General features: G+C 45.5%; 1 protein-coding gene across 3 annotated transcripts in view; it reads left to right on the forward strand.

The window, feature by feature from the left end:
• Positions 1-21,918, forward strand: part of LDLRAD3 (low density lipoprotein receptor class A domain containing 3) — a 168,505-nt gene that overhangs the window by 60,607 nt on the left and 85,980 nt on the right. For all 3 annotated transcript variants that reach the window (XM_074955282.1, XM_074955280.1, XM_074955281.1), the window contains 2 exons: positions 14,367-14,492; positions 19,417-19,551. In XM_074955282.1, coding sequence (XP_074811383.1) covers positions 14,367-14,492; positions 19,417-19,551 — 261 coding nt within the window. The remainder of the gene's footprint in view (positions 1-14,366; positions 14,493-19,416; positions 19,552-21,918) is intronic.

Below are 21,918 nucleotides of genomic sequence, written 5' to 3' on the forward strand. Positions count from 1 at the left end.
GATGACATCTAGTTCCACCATCACTACTTCCTCTTGCCCTTCTGCTGTCCCAGGTTTCCTGTGGACCTAGGAAGCATTACAGCAATAAGCTTGAAATGGTAAGTACCATTCCAGATGTGCCTACATGTTCCCAGAACCTTTTGAGAGTGGTTCATGCATTTCTTAAATTGACGGAAACCTGGGGCTGTTTCTGTGTATTGGAAAGGGGGACACAAATGCTGCTGAACCCTTGTCTGCAAGTCATCAATCTGTCATACTGCCGCTGTTTAGCTTATAGCACTTCATTCAGAGCACAGACTTCAGACCTGTAAGAATGTTTAGAAACCGAGTCCTCGTTAACAGCACAATAAATCTTTTGGCTCTAGTCTGTTTGGGCTGTCAAGAGGGCCAGATTTCTCCCTGAACTTTACAGTCCGGTGTCTGTGTGCAGCTCTACCTCCTTGTTCTGTGCACAACAGGCACCAACGTAACCTTTTAAAAGCGAATCAATATATTAACTTTAAAAAGTTCAAGCAGTTGATCAGGGATCTTATCTTGAAGTTCCCTCTCAAGTGCCTGTGATGAAACAAAAGGGCTTCTATCAGAGGAGACCTGGAAGGGGACAAAGAAGCATACTCTATCCCCTGACTACAGGAGAAACTAAAGGCTCTTGTTCAAGTCTGTGGCAAAAACCCTATGGATTTCGAAAGGAGCAGGAGCAGGCTGGTGGAGCCCAGTGATCTTCTTTCTATTGCACTCTGAAAAAGGAGTGAGGGAGTGCTGCTGGAAAACGAAAATCAAAATGCTTGGGGAAGAGGGGTTTTTGAGCAAGTAGTATTTTGGGGACCCGGCTCAGTGGATCCATTTCTTCAGGCTGTAATGCTCTGAGATTAGTCCATTCAGGGGCCTGCAGGCCTGTTCCTACAACACGGGCTTGGATCTATGTTATATTTTTCCTCGGAAAAATCTGTGGCTTGCCATTTGAAAGAATAGGCCATAAAAGGATCCAATGATTGGGGTTGGGTATGGAGGGGATGAGTCATGTAACATGAATGCTGTTTTAAGTATGGAAAGTGCAGGGAGCTCAGGCAGATTTATTACCCTCTCCTCTTATCCCATGAGAAGTGGCATCAGCTAGATCCCAGATGGAGAGATGACTTTTAAAGCAGACTTTCCTTCCATTTGGAAGCAGTTTTAAGGTTTAAACACCTGTGTCTGGGAGAGTCATGTGGTTCTGCCCAGCTGTCAGCTAGATTTGATAGAGACAGACAATTACCTTCTGTTTTCTATTCCTTCCTGTTCCATGCTTCCAGCAGATCAGTCTGTGTTTAATGATACTTATGGTAGTATTTCATTAGAACTGTACCTTCTGTCTGACTCTCTCAAAGCACTTTACAGACATTAAGGTATTTACCCTTGTAATGCCCTTGTGAGGTAGGGTAATATCTTCATTTTACAGATGAGCAAACTGAGACCTCCGGCAGGTGAAGAGACTGGCCAAATGTCAGAGTTAGTCTGTGCCAGAGCCAAAAGTAGCTCTCAGCTCTCCTACCTACTCGCCCATGCCTTCAGCACAGGCATGTTGTTACTATTTCATTAGCCTTATATCCCATTCCTACTATTTCATTAGCCTTATATCTCATTCCTACGAGATACTTGTTGTTTGAGTTGCTCCACTTAAATTCAGAGAGCCTCAAAATGGCCCTTTCAGTCCAGCCTGAGTTTGCACCTTTTATTGCAGCTATTAATTAGCCTCCGGCCAAAGTCTCTAAAGCTTTGGTAGCATCAGCTGCCTAGCTGAGGTGGCTGGGGTAGGAGCCTAGGTTTTCAATGGAACTATAGGAGAAATTGAGCTGGAGAGGGAGAATCATGGTGACTTTTAGCAAAAGGTTAAATTCTGTCTTCCAGTAGATAAGAGCTTCTCTTGATGTCATCTGGCTAGCACAGCCTCTGGAGACTAAAATTTTAGTATGGCTCTTTTAACTGAGTTCTTAGGCAGGGTTCTCTTTCCAAGTGCTGAGCATCAGAATTCTTAAAGGTGAGCATTATTCAATGATTGAAATAGTGTTCATATCAGTTTGGAGGGTCTCCCGAACCGCGTTCTTGGCCTTGGTGGAGGAGGAGAAGCTTGTCTCCCGCAATTCCCTCCAGGTCGCATTGGACGCTGCAGATGCTACCACTACGGTCATGGCGACTGGGCTCCAAGTCTCGGGGCTACCTTACGAGGTCCAGCAAACCATTCAGAACCTCCCATTTGAGGGTGAGATTCTGTCTTTTCAGGAGGAGAAAAAAAAGACGAGGCTGCACAGCATGAAAGACTCATGAGCCAGCCTCAAGTCATTGGGCCTGCACACTCACGCCACACAGCAGAGACACTTCCAAACCGGAACCTCCTCCGAGATTCCATCAGCATAACTGACAGGACTGTTCTCGGAGGAGGAACAGGAGTGGCAGGAGGAGGCAACACCCATCTTCAGGCTAGGGCTCTGGCTTTTTGAATGTGTGGTCAAGAATGACGCACCAGATCAGAGACTGGATCGACCCCACCTTACCTTTTTCCTTCCGACTATCCCCTTTCTACCGTGCATGGTCCCGTATCACTTTGGACCGCTGGGTGCTCTGCATGGTACAGAGGGGATACTCCATCCAATTCTGTGCCTTCCCGCCCTTCCACCTCCCTTCCCAGTCCCTCTTCAGGGACCATTCTCAGGAGCATCTACTCATTCAGGAGGTGCAGTTGCTCTTATCGCTAAGGGCAGTGGAGGAGGTTCCACTGGAGCACAGGGGCAAGAGTTTCTATTCCCGGTATTTTCTAATTCCGAAGGCCAAAGGCGGCCTCAGGCCTATCCTGGACCTGCGAAAGCTCAACAATTTCGTAAAGAAACTCCGGTTCCGTATGGTCTCCTTGGCCTCCATCATCCCCTCACTAGATCCAGCAGACTGGTATTCCATCCTCGACTTGAAGGACGCATACTTTCACATTGCAATCATTCAGCCCCACAGGAAGTACGTCAGGTTTGTGGTCAACGGTTCCCATTACCAATTTACTGTCCTCCTGTTCGGCCTGTCAGCAGCACCTTGAGTGTTCACCAAGTGTATGGCAGTTGTCACTGCGTTCTTGTAGCCGCACCAGGTACAGGTGTTCCCGTACCTCGATGACTGGCTGATCAAAGGCCGCTCCAGGAACCAAGTGGAGTCTCAGGTCATATTTATCAGAGCCCCCTTTGAGACCCTGGGTCTACTCCTAAATGAAGCGAAGTTGACTCTGTCCCCCGTCCAGAGGATAGAGTTTATAGGGGCAGTACTGGACTTGACCCAAGCCAAGGAATACCTGCCACAGGCGAGGTTTCAGGCCCTCAGCGACATAATCCGAGGCAGCATGCAGTTCCCCACCACTACAGCTAGAAAATGCCTGAAACTTCTCGGGCACATGGCAGCCTGTACCTGTGTGGTGCAGCAAGCCAGACTCAGGCTTCAACCGCTCCAGTCATGGCTAGCGACAGTGTATCGCCCAGCCCAGGACAGCTTGGACAGGATCGTGAGCCTGCTTCCCCTGGTCCTTGACTCGCTCGGTGGTGGGTCAATGCTGAGCAGGTGTGCTCAGGGGTCCCCTTTCCTGCCCCACAGCCATCTCTGTCACTGGTGGCAGATGCATCAGACTTGGGCTGGGGAGCTCATCTGGGAGACCGCAGAACTCAAGGCCTCTGGTCGCAAGCAGATCTGCGTCTCCACATCAATGCCAGAGAGCTGAGAGCGGTGCGCCTGGCATGTCAAACATTCTGTCCTTACCTAACTGGACAATGTGTGCATCAGTCAATGGACAATACGACAGCAATGTTCTATATCAGCAAATGGCAGGGGGGGGCGGGTGCACGCTCCTCTCTCCTGTGCCAAGAAGCCCTCAGGTCCATGCACAAGTCCATGGGGCCGGACGAGTTGCATCCGAGAGTGCTGAAGGAATTGGCGGCTGTGATTGCAGAGCCCTTGGCCATTATCTTTGAAAACTCGTGGCGAACGGGGGAAGTCCCGGATGACTGGAAAAAGGCTAATGTAGTGCCAATCTTTAAAAAAGGGAAGAAGGAGGATCCTGGGAACTACAGGCCAGTCAGCCTCACCTCAGTCCCTGGAAAAATCATGGAGCAGGTCCTCAAAGAATCAATCCTGAAGCACTTACATGAGAGGAAAGTGATCAGGAACAGTCAGCATGGATTCACCAAGGGAAGGTCATGCCTGACTAATCTAATCGCCTTTTATGATGAGATTACTGGTTCTGTGGATGAAGGGAAAGCAGTGGATGTATTGTTTCTTGACTTTAGCAAAGCTTTTGACACGGTCTCCCACAGTATTCTTGTCAGCAAGTTAAGGAAGTATGGGCTGGATGAATGCACTATAAGGTGGGTAGAAAGCTGGCTAGATTGTCGGGCTCAACGGGTAGTGATCAATGGCTCCATGTCTAGTTGGCAGCCGGTGTCAAGTGGAGTACCCCAGGGGTCAGTCCTGGGGCCGGTTTTGTTCAATATCTTCATAAATGATCTGGAGGATGGTGTGGATTGCACTCTCAGCAAATTTGCGGATGATACTAAACTGGGAGGAGTGGTAGATACGCTGGAGGGGAGGGATAGGATACAGAAGGACCTAGACAAATTGGAGGATTGGGCCAAAAGAAATCTGATGAGGTTCAATAAGGATAAGTGCAGGGTCCTACACTTAGAATGGAAGAATCCAATGCACCGCTACAGACTAGGGACCGAATGGCTAGGCAGCAGTTCTGCGGAAAAGGACCTAGGGGTGACAGTGGACGAGAAGCTGGATATGAGTCAACAGTGTGCCCTTGTTGCCAAGAAGGCCAATGGCATTTTGGGATGTATAAGTAGGGGCATAGCAAGCAGATCGAGGGACGTGATCGTTCCCCTCTATTCGACATTGGTGAGGCCTCATCTGGAGTACTGTGTCCAGTTTTGGGCCCCACACTACAAGAAGGATGTGGATAAATTGGAGAGAGTCCAGCGAAGGGCAACAAAAATGATTAGGGGTCTAGAGCACATGACTTATGAGGAGAGGCTGAGGGAGCTGGGATTGTTTAGTCTGCAGAAGAGAAGAATGAGGGGGGATTTGATAGCTGCTTTCAACTACCTGAAAGGGGGTTCCAAAGAGGATGGCTCTAGACTGTTCTCAATGGTAGCAGATGACAGAACGAGGAGTAATGGTCTCAAGTTGCAATGGGGGAGGTTTAGATTGGATATTAGGAAAAACTTTTTCACTAAGAGGGTGGTGAAACACTGGAATGCGTTACCTAGGGAGGTGGTAGAATCTCCTTCCTTAGAGGTTTTTAAGGTCAGGCTTGACAAAGCCCTGGCTGGGATGATTTAACTGGGAATTGGTCCTGCTTTGAGCAGGGGGTTGGACTAGATGACCTTCTGGGGTCCCTTCCAACCCTGATATTCTATGATTCTATGACTTCTGTGTAGAACATTCAGTTCACCTGCAGGCATTGTACCTCCCCGGGGTACAGAGCAAGCTGGCGGACCACCTCAGCAGGTCGTTCCACAGCCATGAGTGGTCCCTTTGCCCGGACGTCCCAATTTCGATCTTCCAGAGGTGGGAGTTTTCCCTGATAGACCTCTTTGCCACGCGATGCAACAGGAAGTGCCAGCAGTTCTGCTCCTTCCAGAATCACAGCCTGGGCTCCAGTGCTGATGCATTTCTCCTCTGTTGGGGAGGTTCTCTCCGTTACTCCTTTCCACTGATACCGCTCATTCACAAGGTGCTGCTCAAGATCCACAGAGATCGAGCTCAGGTCATACTGATAGCACCGGCCTGGCCCCGTCAGCACTGGTACACTTCCCTCCTAGACATATCCTTGGGAGCGCTGATTACCTTACCGCTCTCCCTGGACTGTCTCACACAAGATCACGGACGTCTCCAACACCCGAACCTCCAGTCACTCCATCTTACGGTGTAGAAGCTCCATCGTTAAATCCATTGGAGCTTTCCTGTTCAGACCAGATCAGACAGGTCCTCCTTGGCAGTAGGAAACACTCTACGAGAGCCACATATCTTGCCAAGTGGAAGAGATTCTCGATCTGGTCAGCGCAGCGCCATTGGCCTCAATGCTGGCTCAGTGCCCACATTCTGGACTACCTCCTCCATCTGAAGCACAAGGGGGTCTCGTTTGTTATACAGGTACACCTAGCTGCCATCTCGGCCTTCCACTCGGGCGTGCAAATACTGCTTGATTTTTCGCTAACCCCATGCTCAGCCGATTCTTAAAAGGGCTCGACAGGTTACACCCTCATGTCCATCAACCGGTCCCTGCCTGGGACCTCAACTTGGTCCTCTCTAGGCTCATGGGTGCCCCCCTTTTGAGCCTTTAGCAACATACTCCCTGCTCTACCTCTCCTACAGTGTTGCATTCCTGTTGGCGATAACCTCAGCCAGGAGCGTGTCTGAGCTCAGGGCCTTGACATCAGACCCTCCCTACAAGGTGTTCTATAAGGACAAGGTTCAGCTTAGGCCTCACTCTGCTTTTCTCCTGAAGGTCGTCTCTCAGTTTCACATCAACCAGGACATCTTCCTCCCAGTTTTCTACCCTAAACCTCATTCCAGCAGCAGGGAGCAGAGACTCCACTCTCTGGATGTCTGTAGCGCTGGCCTTTTACATCTAGAGAATGAAACCGTTCAGAAAGTCGGTCTAGTTGTTCGTGGCAGTGGCGGACAGGATAAAAGGTCAGTTGGTTTCATCCCAACGCATCTCATCATGGCTTGTGTCCTGTATCCGTGGGTGCTACGATCTGGCAGGTGTTCCCGCACCGCTGATCACTGCACACTCTATCAGGGGGTGCAGGCTTCATCGACAGCATTCCTGGCTCAAGTTCCCACCCAGGAAATCTGCAGAGCTGTGACGTGGTCCTCCATACACAGTTTTGCCGCGCATTATGCAATTACCCAGCAGGCCAGAGATGATGCGGTCTTCGGAAGAGCAGTACTCCAATCAGTGGACAGCTCTGATCCCACCTCCTGAACTTGGCTTGGGAGTCACCTGATTGGAATGGACATGAAAAAGCACTTGAAGAAAAAACGGTTACTCACTCCTTGTAACTGTTGTTCTTCAAGATGTGGTGTTCGTGTCCATTCCAATACCCACCCTCCTACCCCTCTGTCTGAGTAGCGGGCAAGAAGGAACTGAAGGGGTGGCAGGTCAGCACGGCTCTATATTGAGTGCCATGAAGGTGCGACTCCAGGGGGTGCCCAGGCTGGCCTGACGGATGCTGCTAAGGGAAAAATCTTCCAGCCATCGTGCACATACATGCACACGCACCTGATTGGAATGGACATGAACAACAGTTACGAGAAGTGAGTAACCATTTTTTCTGCTGTCCCCTGCGCTAATCACTAGGCAAAAACAAGGTGGTGAACTGTATTAACTAACACACGTGCTCTGAGCAGAATGTGGATTTACTAGTGCTGCAGTGCCTTAAGGCTGGATCCCATTACACCAATGTAAATCCAGAGAGACTCCATTGTCTTCAGTGAAGTTACTCTGGAATTACACTGGTACGACAGAGCTGACTTTGGATTTGTCCCTTAATACTTAAATTAGAGCAAGCAAAAGCTACCATCCCTTTAGCACCACAAGAGCAAAAATGTCTTCCTCTTTCAAAGGAAACTGAGCTCTTTTTTTTGTGGCCGTATTAAGGGGCTGTGAGTCTTACTCTTTTAAATTCTTTTCCTTTTATATTTGTGTGCTGTAGGTGAGTGGGGTGTCTGGTATGGGGCAGATGCTGATTTATTCCCACCAGTGTAACTGACTATTGATTCCTTAATTGCTCCCTAGAAAAAATACAGAGCCTAAAATAGGTTTCTATTTAAGACACATTTTCTATTGTGTTCCTCTAGTAATAATTGCTTAAAGATCTGTGTGTGTATCTACACAGTTTGAATGGTTAGACAAGGATCAAAGGGGAGGGAATAAAAACAGATAACCTTGGGAGTTTTCTGAAGGACACTAGACTCTGGTCACCAAAAGGTTTTGCTCACATGCTGGTAAATGGCCCTGTTTTGGGCAAAAGCGAATTGAGGTTTGGATAATCACATTTGTATTGTGTGTGTGAATATACAGTGTAACTGACTTTGTGTAAGAACGTGGTACTGAGGAATGGTGCCCGGTTGACCGCCTTATTTTCCAGAGAGGCCCTGCCAATGTGCCCCTCATGGGACCACCTTTAAGGCAGAGGATGATGCATTCCCACACCCATACAGTGTGCTGTGACTGCTGGTGGTGGTGATGGTGGCAGTTTTTGGTGATGGTTGGTTGCCCACTGGGAAATGGACTGAAACTACCAAACCCACTAATTAACTAGCTGGTTGCAACTTTCTGTCACAGCTGAGCTGGTTTGGATTTTGAAGCAGCAATCGAGAGGTGAAAGGCGCTGTATCCCATTGCCAGGCCTGCGTATGCAGTGTTGTTGCCTGAAATTGAGTCATCTTCCTTGTCTTCCATTTATGCTAATCACTGTGCTTCCGAGCATGGAGTGTGAGTGAGAGAGGGAGCAGTATAACTCTGTCACAGAGTAGTTGCTGTGCTGCTGCTTCGCATCCTCGTTGCATCAAGCCATTTGAACTTCTAGTACTGCCCTGTGGCCTGGTTCCCCACGATGCTCCATGGTGACTTCAGTGAAATGTCAGAGTATCAACAGAGGGCCACTGCAAGAGCAGCTGGAGTTAGGGTGAACTGGCAGAGAGGTGGTTAAGAATATATCCGTGGCAGTGAAGTGATGCAGCATCTGCACAGGGTACAGAATCAGTTTAGAGAGTAGCTGCTGTTGCATGGAAGGTACCAAGATTTGATTAGTCAAATACATCATTGTTACTGTAGGATTGAGACCTGTGATTGTGAAGCAGCATGCAGCTACTTTGCATGATTGCTACCTGGGGAGGTTCTGAGGCAACAGATTGAATGGAAAGATGGTGATATTGAAATGCATGTTGTTCACTTTCAGCTGCGGATAGCCTCAAAATGTCTGCTGCTTACCTGGCTATGTTGTTAGCCATATTTCCCTGGCCCCCATCTGAAAATGACTGTAGAGTTAGAGAGCACTTTTTAAAATAATTGCCTTAATTAAAAATAGGAAATCTGCCTGTTCTGTGTCACATACTATCATAGATGCAAAATGCTGGTGACATGGTTCAGGAACTAAAGCTCAGTCAGCAAGTTTTCTTCTTTGAGGTTTTATTTGCGAAGCTCAGTACAACAAGAAGAAACACTAATTGTAATAAATAGGTTTTAAAATAAGCCCTGCAGTTTGGGACTGTTCCAGCCCAGTGGCCACCTAGCAGGTGCCTCTGGCTTCTCAAAAGCCTTTCTCTTTATGACTTCCCAGCAGTGTGCTGTTGACCAATATTTGGATTCCCTCTGCGAGGCTGCTTGGATCTTTTGCACCTAGCCCTTGTTTGTTACTCCTCTCTCTCCCCCCCCCCCCCGCCCCCACACCTTGCTTGCTGGTAATTCGGTAGCACATCTGATATCTTGGTTGATCAGTTGCGACATTACACTCAGTTAATTATGCAGTACAAAAGCATCGGTGCTTCCAATAATGAGGATCCATTGTAAGGCTGTCCATTCCCAGTCATGTTTTGGGACCCTCTGATTGAGCTGTGGGGCTTGATAATTTTGTTAATCCAACCATGTATAATTAGGCTTGAACGTTATATGTGCCATGTCTCTGTTTGGTTCCACGCTGTAGGGAATTGTTCTTCTCCATGCTGAAAAATCATAAAACAGATTAAACTTTTTAAAAAGGGAATGTATTATCTTCTGAGGTTCTCTATTGGTGCCCTAAAGCTAGTAGTAATATGTTCTTTTAATCAATGCTGCAGAATGATGCCTGCAAGCTGTCATTTCTGTGCTGGAATATACAACCCAATTCTATGGAAATAGCTATAAAAGCTATAAAGCAGCTTTGCTTTTTGGTGGCAATTGACCTCTGTGCAGTGGGGCAGCATAAAGCTGCCAAAATAGGACTCAACTGGGACTTAACTTGAGCATAGACTTTGTACTAGCTGTTTGCACCGGGTGAATTTCACCCTTCATTAGTGAATCAGCGTGGGGTTTCATTTTAGAGACCAACTTATGCTGTGGTGAAGCGCTCTTCCCAAACTAACTGAATCAGTTACCTTTTTGTTGGATTTTGAGAGACAGGTGGTGCTTTTTGGCAACAGGGGATTTACTCTGTGGTTAATGGTGGCCAAAAGGGGATCTGAAATGCATGTTTCAATGGTGAAAGGATGCACTTGTTCTGTTCTTCCCAGTGTCCATGGTGCTGCAGCTCACTGTCAGTTCTCATTTTACTCTGTGTGCATATTCTGTTTCAGCTGATGTGTGTATAAATTACTGCTCTTGGGTCACATCTGCCATGACACGTTATCAAGTGGGGTCTGGACAAGGGGAAATTCCTCCAATTTCAAGCAAAGGCACATAGATGTGCCAAAAAAATATTGACTGGTTGAATTCCAGCTCATTGCTTTTCTTTGTACTTGATCTAATTATGTAAAAGCAGTCATGCTATTTCTCCTGGAGTGCAAATTTAAATCCCCTGCTTTGGGTGACCTGTGTCAAGAGGGGAAAACTGAAAATAAGTAAGGATCTTTGTACGTCCTGTGTAACTTAGAATATCAGTATGCTGCCTCTTGTGACTCATCAGCCTGTTTTTATTGTCTTCTGGATTTGGTGCTAGTGAGCAGGGGCTGAATGGGAAGGACTGTAGACGGAAGTCCTCCATTTATCTATACAGCAGGTGCAGCATAGGCTACAGCAGTTGAAGCTTTCCCACATTGACCTACCAGTGTATTTGTGTCCTGACTTTAAAGAACCAGATACCTGGTGGATGTGAACAGAGACTGTGCTTGCCATAGGGGTACTTCGGTGGTCCTTGGATTCTGCAGCTGAAGCGTAAAACGCTCAGTGAAGTATGGACTTGTCTCCGAGCATAGGGCTATTAAGATATGTAGCTCTAATGCAATATGGAAAGAGTTCTGAAGACATAAAATATTTTTCAGTTGAGATTTTTCCACTACCAAAGTTAGTGTGTTTAAACATGGCAGTAACTCCAGGATAATTTATCGCCTATTTTCTTCAAAGCAATGGCCTATTATTTCTGAGTGGACCTTGGATTCTGTTCAGGAAAAAATGGTATTTGGTGAATACCTGAAGTGATACATCTTAACTTCATAATCCTAACTGAGAACTACTAATACTGTAAAGAGTAGGGCAGGAACAGCATGACTTGGGTTTGGAAGGATACTAAATCAAGTAACAGTTGCTGTGAATGCTCTTTAAACAGTGTATATAATAATATCTGCTGAGAGACATCAGGGAAGATTTCACTGCAGCTGTGTTGACTTTATCTCTGAAAGAGAGAATCTCCTCCGAATTGATTCCAGAGTCCTGGCTTCTTTGCTCCCTCACCTGTCTTAGTTATTTCCTTTCCTTTTTCCTCCCCACTGTTGCACTCCTTATGCCTCCTTTGCTGTCTTTTTGTAACACTTCTTCACCATCCCCTAAACTGGTTAAACTTTTCCAGTCTGTGAGGCGCAGATTCATTTTGGGCATAAAAGCATTGCCTATCACCATCACGCTCTGATCTCCCGTTCAGGGAGTCCTCATAAAATCCATGTGGTGCAAGTGCATAGATATCAACACGTGATGGTGGGGTTAGAACTGGGGATGTTTTACTCCAAGAAAACAGGCCATTACCATCTGGGCCAAAGGAGACTCTCCATTAGTTGTACAATTTAAGTCTTCTCTCTAAGGCTAGTGACTGGAGGACAATATGTATTCATTATAATCACACACACACACACACTTGAACAGGTCTGATTGCATGCAAGTACACAGTAGTGAGTGAGTGAACTGGATCAGTGATTGGCTGTGACGTATAAGAAACCTTTCAAAGAGGCCAGAATCCACTAATACAGCTTCAGGGAAATGCTAGCTGCATGCCAATGTGAAAAACTGGAAGGGAATGGATAAAGGAGTTTGAGCAAACATGTTAAATCTTCTTATAGGGGGATGTTTTGGAGGAACATTTGTTCTTTGGTGGTGGTAACCACAGGTGGGAAACTTAGCTTAGAAGTGATTTGTACCCTAACAAGTGTCCGCCCCATTGACCGTGGAAAGATATTTCTTCCCCTGGCTTTTTGGTTGTGCATTGATTGTATTCTGTACCAGTTGATTGCTGTCTTCTTCCTTGCAAGTATTTCCGTTGTAGGGTATATCTATAATCTGTACAGCTCTTTGAAATCTTTGGGAAGGAAGGGCAGGATAGAAATATGAAATGTTATGACCTGACTAGAATACGTCTGTACCACTGGCTTCTACTTGGTGGAATCAAAGCTGCTCAACTGTGCCATGAACGCTGTGATGCTAACAGTTAAATGGAACTTGTCTTGAGCTCATGTGGTAGAAACTGAGGCTTTTTGAGCCCATGGCTCAGAGTTATGTTTTTGCTCTTGCCATCATGATGTGAGTGGCCGTGTTATGCAGAAAATTAACAAATGTGAAGTCCTAAGTAGCCTGGGATTTATTGCAATATCGTTCTTAAATCTGGTTTGCTGTGTACATTTTGACACTGAGTATTCATTATTTACTGTTATGCCGATGCTGTCAAAATATAGACAGACATGGTCCCTGCCCTACAGTGTTTACAATCAAAGAAAAGCCACATGATAGAGGAGTAAGGGATACCATGCAATCAGTGTATTACACACACACACATTTTAATTGAACCCTTAAGGTTGCAAAGTCAAGCACTCAAAAGTTAGGAAATGCCAGAGTTAAGGTTGCCTGTTCAGCCTTAATTCAGACCGCTTGCATTATGATACGGTCTTTAATTATATGATCACATACTGTTTTTTCCACTGGACCACTGTCTCATTGAGTGCACTAGTGATCAGCTATTCAGTATTTTGCTTTATCTTCATTAATCAAGTATATCCCCAGGCCTTATGTACTGCACGTTATTCAAACCATGCTCTGAAGACAGAATTATTCGTTTCTTCATGGGCATCTCTTTGATTCTCATCACTACAGTATCTCTGAGAGTTGTACAGACAACCTTAATTGTGGCAATTCTTAACTTTTTAGTAGTTAACTTTACAACCTTAATAATCTTTTATCAAAATTTTGTGTGTGATTTCCTAAGGTGTTTTTGTTAATCAAAAAAAAAAAATCCATCACATGACATCATATTGACACCCACTTGGGTCATCAGCAGGATTAAAATCTTTAGAGCCACCACACGGACCTCTGCCACTTGTGCTAATGGAGTAACTGATAGGGAATGACAACCTACTGCGGGACCAGAACTGTAGTGGGCTATCACAGGTTCTCTGTGTGGACACATACTTTCCCAGTGGGTTTCACAGATATTTTCTGACAGCAGAGGGATGGTGAGACTCAGAAATTTTGGGTTATATTCCAGGCTGTGGAGGGGATCATGCTCTAAGTGTGGCCCCTTTCTCTCCATTCCTTCTAACCTGTCCCCCCTCTGGACTGCCTATCTCAATTTCCCCCTTCTGCCCCCAGTCTCTTTGCCCAGCTTGCCCTCGTTCCCCACTTCCTGCTCCTCATCTGATTGTTCTCTCCCTGATCCTGGCCTCTAGCACCCCCTTCAACCCCTCCCCTTCGTTCTCTGTCCCCCATCCCCACAGAATCCCAGTCCCAATCTCTCTCCCCAGGCTCCTTGTCCAATATTGCTGTCCTCCTCACACCTCAGTTTCTTGTCCCACTCTTTACTCAGCCAGTCCCTGTCTCCTCCCACACCCTGACTACCAATTTTCCTCCCCTCCCTCCCTCCCTCTCTCCTGCCACCCTCCAGTCCCAGTCTTCCTCCTCACAACCCTCTGGCTCTTGTCTCTTCTGCATTTGAATCAGGCATCTCCCTCCTCCACGTTGCCCAAGCCCAGTAGGCAATTCGTCCTGGGCACCTGAGAGACAGGCTCACTGCTCTCCTTTCAGGTCTATAGACCCAGCATGGTCCTCAGCAGTCCAGAGCTCCATTTGCCGGGAAAGTCCAGGTCCGAGTCTGCTCTATGCAGACAGAATCTTCGGGGGTTTTAGCTGCAGAACCCCCCACCCTCAAACACAAACACAAACCCCCCACCCTCAAAATAAAATAACAAAAAAAATCAGCCAAGGCAGATACCCTGCATGGAAAATTTTGTCCTTTAAATGACTTAATCTTGACAAAATTATAAGAACTGAAAGCAACGTCTTGTAATGGGGAGTGTCTGGTCAGCCCTGCATTTAGATCCTTCTGATAGGAAGATGTTTTAATCTTCTGCAAATTGTTTCCCTAATTCTGGCTTTCTTTGTGTTTCTTGTCTTGCAGCAAAAGCCAAATCCAAATGTGGCTCCACGTTCTTCCCCTGTGCTAGTGGGATCCATTGTATCATTGGCCGCTTCCGGTGCAATGGCTTTGAGGACTGTCCAGATGGCAGCGATGAAGAAAATTGTAGTAAGTGCCAAGTCTACCTGCACATGGAGAAACCTCTTGTTTGTTTCAACAAATCAATACTACACAAGAAGAAGACGTTCAGTTCTTTAACCCTGATTTAGATGCACACTCTCTGTTTACTACCTAAATCGTCTTGTGGTTTTTTTGCTTTGTAACTGCAGGGCCTCTCAGTAGCAACAGGAGATTTACAGTGTTAATAACTGTCAGAAACCTGCCTCATCAGAAAGTGTAAACTCTACTCCTGAGGACATTCTGCCCCCCAAAAATTAAAATTCGGCACCAAATTTTTTAAAATTCTGCAAAATTCTCCAGATTTTATATGTTAAATAAATGTGGCGGCTCCAGCATGGCATTGGGGCGCACAGGCCACTGGCCGCACAAAGGTGGGAGATCACTGTGCACGGACTCAGCAGTGAGGCTGCATCCAACCCTGACACAGCGCAAGGTTCGGGCCTGCCCCAGAAGCACCCCAGGGTCCTGTCCCTCTGTGTGGGCAGGCAAGCTTAGCAAGGCAGGATCCAAGTGTGGAGGGGCTTCATGTGGGGGAATCCTGGTGTGGGTTGACAGGGTTGGGGGGGCAATCTGGGTGCGGGCGGCTCAGTGAGGGATCTGGATGCACAGGGGCTGGTTGGGGGGTTCTGGATGCAATGGTAATGGGAGGCGGTAGGGGGGTCCAGGTGAAGGTGGTAGGGGCTCAGCAGCTGGAGGGGGGGTCTGGGTCACAGGTCCTCCCTAGAAAGTCTTTATATTCTTAGTTACTAAAGCATTATTGTTTGCAGTTGATCAACATTAAACACTGAAACATAACCAGCCACTCTTTGCACCCTCCAAACACTCACTCCTGAGCTTTGTCTTTTTTTATAAACCAACCCAGGTCAGCCTGCTGCTACTTGCCAAGGGTATGTTCCCCAGTTTTATTACTGGTGCCCTTGCTAAACTTGACAGTTCTGTTATAATCGGGCAGTGAATGGTGGGGTAGGGCTCCGCATTCATGTTTATCGAGCTTTAACTTTCTTTAGATAAGAGAGTTTCACTGAATAGAAAAGAGTGGATCATAGTAAGAAATTGCTCCCTGTCTCTCTCTCTCAGGATGACTTCCATGGTCTAGGCATTGCTTATCTTCTCTCATTCCTCTCTTTGTCATCTTTGTCTCCTCTCCTGCTCTGCTGGTCCCTGGATTACACACCTGCTGACTTCACTAACACAGCCCTGCAGAGCCAATTTGGCTGTGGTAGAGCTCGTCTACCTCGTGCATCATCTGACTGCTGACTCTTTATTACTGGTGGGGATGGAAGGACAAAGAGCCTGGCTGGACATTCAGATCCTGGGAGCTGGCTGTTAGAAAAACAATATAGTTATTTGATTTCAAAGAGTGAAATTCACCCCGGTATGGAAAATCAGCACAAAGCCTATACGTCACTTAAGTGTGACTTAAAAGCTTGAAATGGGACTTGTGTGCCATGGGTGAATTTCCCCCAAATTGGGCAAGCTTGCTATGAAAGTGACAGAAAAATAATTTATCTTCCTTTCTCCCCATCAGTGGGTTTCAGGGAAGTCACAACAGAAAGTTAGTTTTGATACATTTTGACTTGTGTTAAAACCTTTGCGCATGGCTGAATTAGACCCTTTTGTATCAGTAACTACAGCAAGGATATAGCATAGCAGTAAGGAAAGATTATATTCAATCAGGCAACTCTGCTGCTATTAACCAGAGTTGGTAAATACGCTGATGAGCTCTGGATCTGCAGATGGCAGCTTTCAGCAAGCACTTGCTCACTCTTGCCAGAGCACGCTGGATTTTTTTTCCCTTAATGACATTTAAAGGTCAGGAGGAGGACAACAGACAGCAGCTTTCTCAGATAACAAAAGGAGCAATTTGAACCGTGATACATCACTGTCCACTGCACAGGGGGACATTCTCTTTTCATCTCTGTGCTCCCCCCCACACTGAGGTGTCTCTATGGTAGCACCAACATCTCTGACCTTTCTTTAAGATGCCATCAGTTGATGGCCTGTAGTGACTGCTTTGGGCCCTGTGAGAATGCGGTGAGGAGATGGCACCCCTAGAGAGAGAATGAAGTTAGAGGATTAAAGTCTAAGGAAATGATTTGTGATCTTTGGGTTATTCTTGAACAAACGGGACTAGAAGGAGCTTTGGACCAAGGTGCCTTGAATAATAAATCCTTTGAGGTGGTGGAATGAGAAGTTAAAGATTGCACGTTTTTAAAATACATCAGCTCAACACATATGTAATCGGTTATGAATTACATAATTTCCTGTGTGCAAGCAATATATAGCTGTGAGTGTGCCTTACAAATGATCATAGTGATCCTTTGATCTTCTACCCTTCCCCAGATGTGGCTAAAGATAATACCTTCAATATGCTTAAACTACGCCTCTACCTTCTGCTCAGGTTTCAGAGGGGTAGCCGTGTTAGTCTGTATCAGTAAAAACAACGAGGAGTCCTTGTGGCACCTTTAGAGACTAACATATTTATTTGGACATAAGCTTTCGGGATATAACTCACTTCATCAGATGCACGGAGTGGAAAATACAGTAAGCAGGTACAAATATACAGCACATGAAAAGATGGGAGTTACCTTACCAAGTGGGGAGGTCAGTGCTAACGAGGCCAATTCCCAACAGTTGACAAGAAGGGGTGAATATCAACAGAGGGAAAATTACTTTTTGCAGTGCTAATAAGACCAATTCAAAGTAATTTTCCCTCTGTTGATATTCACCCCTTCTTGTCAACTGTTGGGAATTGGCCTCGTTAGCACTGACCTCCCCACTTGGTAAGGTAACTCCCATCTTTTCATGTGCTGTATATTTGTACCTGCTTACTGTATTTTCCACTCCGTGCATCTGATGAAGTGGGTTATGTCCCACAAAAGCTTATGCCCAAATAAATTTGTTAGTCTCTAAGGTGTCACAAGGACTCCTCGTTGTTTTTACTTTCTGCTCAGTTTCTCTGGGAGCAATGGTACTGTAGACCCTGGTGTCCACTATGAAATCTACACGCCATGCATTTAGCTTAAAGGCAATGCAGAGTTGGCATTTTCGTTATAAATGAACATTGCAGGGTTACAGGGTTGTATATGTGTAATTTGCTAAGGTGTGTGTGGTGTGTCTCTTATCTACAGGTGATTGTATGAACAGAGGTCTTTAAACTATGTTTCATTTCAAAGATTCAGAAGATGTATTGTTTGGGAGGCTCTTTTGGTTAGTTTTAAAGAAGGAAAAAAAAAAAGCAGGCAGCCTGTTAGTCTTTGAGAACTGTAATCTCCTGGTAATTGTGGCAGTTCCACACTTGGAAACAAACAAGGCTTATAAAAGGGCATTGTCAACTTCTTTTTAAAGTTTAACTTTGAATATTGCATTCAGTTTGAATCGCCTCCGTTTCCAGAAACTGGAGGGATTTCAGAAAAGAGCGACAAAAATGATTAAGGGGCTGGAGGGATTGACTTACGAGGAGATATTAAAAGAGTTAAATAATGTCTAGCTTGGCTAAGCAATGAGTAAGAAGGAAGGTATGGTTACATATGCTGGGTTATATGAAGGGTGCAAAGTGTGATACTAAGGGTATAGCTAGGAGTAGAACGATGAAATTAAGGAAGTGGAAACTTTGGCAGATTTCCCTGATATTTATCCTGACAGTGAGATGTATTAGAGTGTGGAATAGTCTCCTAAGGGAAGTGGTGGAAATCTTTCAGCTTGAGACTTTTCAAATGAGACTGGACAGAACAGTAAATGTGCTGTAACTAACAATGCTAGGTTAGAAGGGGAAAGTGGATGATGAAATTTTTCTGCTTCTGTGAATCTACTTAAATTATAAAATCTTTGACCATATAGAGCCTTTTTGTTGGGTGTTTGTACAGCACCTGGCACACTGGAGTCCTTGCCTATGACTGGTTCTCCTAAGCACTATCACAATATAAATATTACATATACAAAAACTTAAAAGAACATTATTAAGGTTACAAAGTCAAGCTCTGAAAAGTTAGGAAATTTCAGAATTAAGATTGCCTGTGCAACCCTGATTCGGTCCCCTCATACATATGCATTATGAGACATGCTCTCTGCTCTCAGTTCTAGGGTCAGACCAAGACCCGTCATGGCCCAGAGCAGCTGGGAACTGTAATTGCTGGAAAGTCCTGCTCACCCGAAGTCTAGAGCATGCCCATTCTTGATGGAATCTTTGGGGAATTAAGCTGTGAAGCTCCAGTAAGTCTCTACTGAGCACTGGCAAATTGCAGTTTCTCTGAGGCCTATAACTTGGCTATGTTTTCAGGGAGATGACAAAAGGCTCATCTTTGATACAAAGGTCACCACCTGATAAGTTTCAAGTCCCTGTTGCACAGCCTGAGGTTCTAGAGCCTTTATAAGAAAAGGTTGCCTGAATTGTTTTAACATGGGCAAAATATTTTCCCGTAGTCTTGTTCTCGGAAATGGCTGAACCGTTTTGGCTAAAATTTTCCCCACACACAAAAATAGAGCCTGAGGCATAACAAACATCCTGGCATAAGAAACATCTGCTCAAATGGTTAAAGTTGGGCAAAGTTTTAGACGTGCCTGTTTTGCTTATAATGGGAAGTGTTGGGCAACCTTAATAATAGGCGAACAGCCCTGCCTAAAATAGGAGTAATGTTTAAACATCTAAGAGTGAGTAATACAGTTTGAAGAGAAGGCCTATCACAGCTGTGGTAGCTCTCTGATAATTCTAATGAATATTACATGAATTGAAACTTCCAACTCCCATCATTTAGAAGTACTCAGTTTACTTGACTGTCATGTTACTCCCACAGGCTCAGCAAACAGACCAAATGTTGAGTTGTGACCCATCTTTGTAGGAGCCCTTAGGGAGTAGTTCTCTGTCTGGGTGAGAACTAGTTTCTAATGAAAGATCACACTTTTGTTTTCACAGCAGCAAATCCCTTGCTGTGCTCTACTGCCCGATTCCACTGTAAGAACGGCCTTTGCATCGATAAAAGCTTTGTATGCGACAGTCAAAATAACTGCCAGGACAACAGTGATGAAGAAAGCTGTGAAAGCCCTCAAGGTAGGCACAGGATTTTTTGATTGCACTCTGAAGGGTTAAGCAAAGCCTAACTACTGAGGACCAGATTTAGAAGAAAATATGACACTCCTGGCTTAGCCAGTGTTGCAAATAACAGCTCTGTCTTCCCCATGCAAATAATCTTATGGCGATGTTTGTTTGTTGCAACTCTCCAGTTTGTGTGTAGTTCATTATCTGAGCTTTCAAAAGCCTCCAATAGCACCTTTCGTCGGAGGATATCCGAGCTTGCAAGGCCTGATCCAATTGACATTGAAGTCAGGAGGAGTCTTTCTACAGTGGGAGCTGGATTGGGCCTAAAGAGAGAGATAAGAGAACCTCTGAGCATTCTTCCCATTTCACGGATGGGTAAACCTGTCTACACATAACACTAGAGACTCTTATTGCACAATCACATTCCATTTTGCAAGACACCTTTTCATGGTAGGACATGTTTTTTTTCTCACTCTTAAGAAGGCTGAACCTTTTTTGCTCAGACTTTCAAGGGAAAAACAATTCACCTTCAGGTGGAGAGACCAAGCCTGAAAAATTTCAGGCTAAAAAAAGTAAAAGTTTCAAAAATTATAGCTAGCTGAAAATGGAGAGGGTGGAAGTTAGAAGGGAAAATCTAACTCTGGTCTGCTGCTCCTCCTGTTCATGACTCAGCTGAAATATTATAGGAAGGTAATGAGACAGTGTGTTCTGGGAGTGTTGTTTTTTTATTATTTGTTCAGTAGTTTGCCACTTGTTTTAGCATTATAGGGTCAATAAACTGTGATCATATGGGCATATCAGTGTCCAAAATGGGGGACTTGTAACTGGAAGTCCTGCATTCTGTTCCCACCACACAGAATAACTCAGTATGACCTAGGACGCAGCTTTGTGCCTCCTTCCCATCTGTGCACAGGGATGCCAGTGTAAGGAAAAAGCACTATTGTAACAATATCACCAAACTTTTTTTTAAAGCATGTTTCTTCCTATCTCCCTTTCCTTCTTTACCTACGAAAAACTCTTTCCTTTTGTTTAAGATTTGAGCATGAAAAGGGTCCCATTGACACTTGTGGCACAGAGAGGGTTCAGTGAGCGGGCAACCTGCAAACACACCTTTGATCGGAGAGAAACCTGAGAGAGGCGGGTGTTGAATCTTCCTGCTGGACTAGTGAAACATTGTGGTCTAATTCTCCTCTTGGGGACGGGAGGAGAAAAGACTTGAGGCATAGTCACTTGTGTGCTGCTTCTGTGATAATGCAGCTGTTAGTGTGCCAAGGGGTGTGTTATTTTTCACCATAGGCGGGGCTTAAATTTTCAGAGATTATTTCCCGGAATCCCCCATGTGCGTCTCCTTCCTCCCCCCACTCCCCCTCATTTGGGGCTTTGGGCTTCAGTTGCAGGATGGGGGTCTCGGGGCTTCCACCCTGCGGGGCGGGGAGGGCATCGGGGGTCCTGCAGGTTTGAAAATATTTACCAGCACTCTGGCAGGCCTACAGCGGACTAATAAGGTTAATTTGTGTGGGGGTTATTGTGCCTTTGGAGGTTTAAAGCAGCAGCATTCTTTGCACACTTGGGATGGCTGCTTTCTCTGCAGATTTATTGGCTGGATTGTCTCCAGGTTGTGTGTGTTGTCATGACAATCTGCTTTTGGAAGTGAGGGGTTGGACCCAGGAGAAGAAAAGAGCCATATTTCATGAGGATGTTACTTTGTCTTTATCTTTGCTCCTCTGGAAAAGTCAGATTAAGGGGAGGGTTAAACAAAGTCATTCTGTCTTATTCTGTACAAAACTGAGCCCCCATAGAGAGAAATCATACTCTCACTCTACACTGTGATTTCACTGTGACCAGAATAGCAATAGGAATAATGTAATGCACTACAAAACGATTAGGTGCTTTCACAATTCCAAAGAGCAATGGAATCAGAGCACAGAACTGGGAATAAGGAATTCCTTTATTCAAATCTGGACTCTGACAGATTTCTGGGGCATTGGACAAATCAGTGTAGCTCTGTTTCTGCATCTGTAAATGACACAATGCTTGCTTACCTGCCTGTCACAGATGTGAAGGTATAAAGTGTGTAATGGGCCAAGTATTCTACGAGAACATAAATGAAGAATCACTGTCTCCAAGTTGGTTTCAGAGTAGCAGCCGTGTTAGTCTGCATGCTTACAGACAGTCCCCCAACCTGAAGCAAATACTCACCAGCAACCACACACCACACAACAGAACCGCTAACCCAGGAACCTATCCTTGCAACAAAGCCCGTTGCCAACTGTGTCCACATATCTATTCAGGGGACACCATCATAGGGCCTAATCACATCAGCCACACTATCAGAGGCTCGTTCACCTGCACATCTACCAATGTGATATGTGCCAGCAA

This window comes from Natator depressus, chromosome 6 (genome assembly GCF_965152275.1).
Source record: "Natator depressus isolate rNatDep1 chromosome 6, rNatDep2.hap1, whole genome shotgun sequence".
Taxonomy (NCBI): Eukaryota; Metazoa; Chordata; order Testudines; family Cheloniidae; genus Natator; species Natator depressus.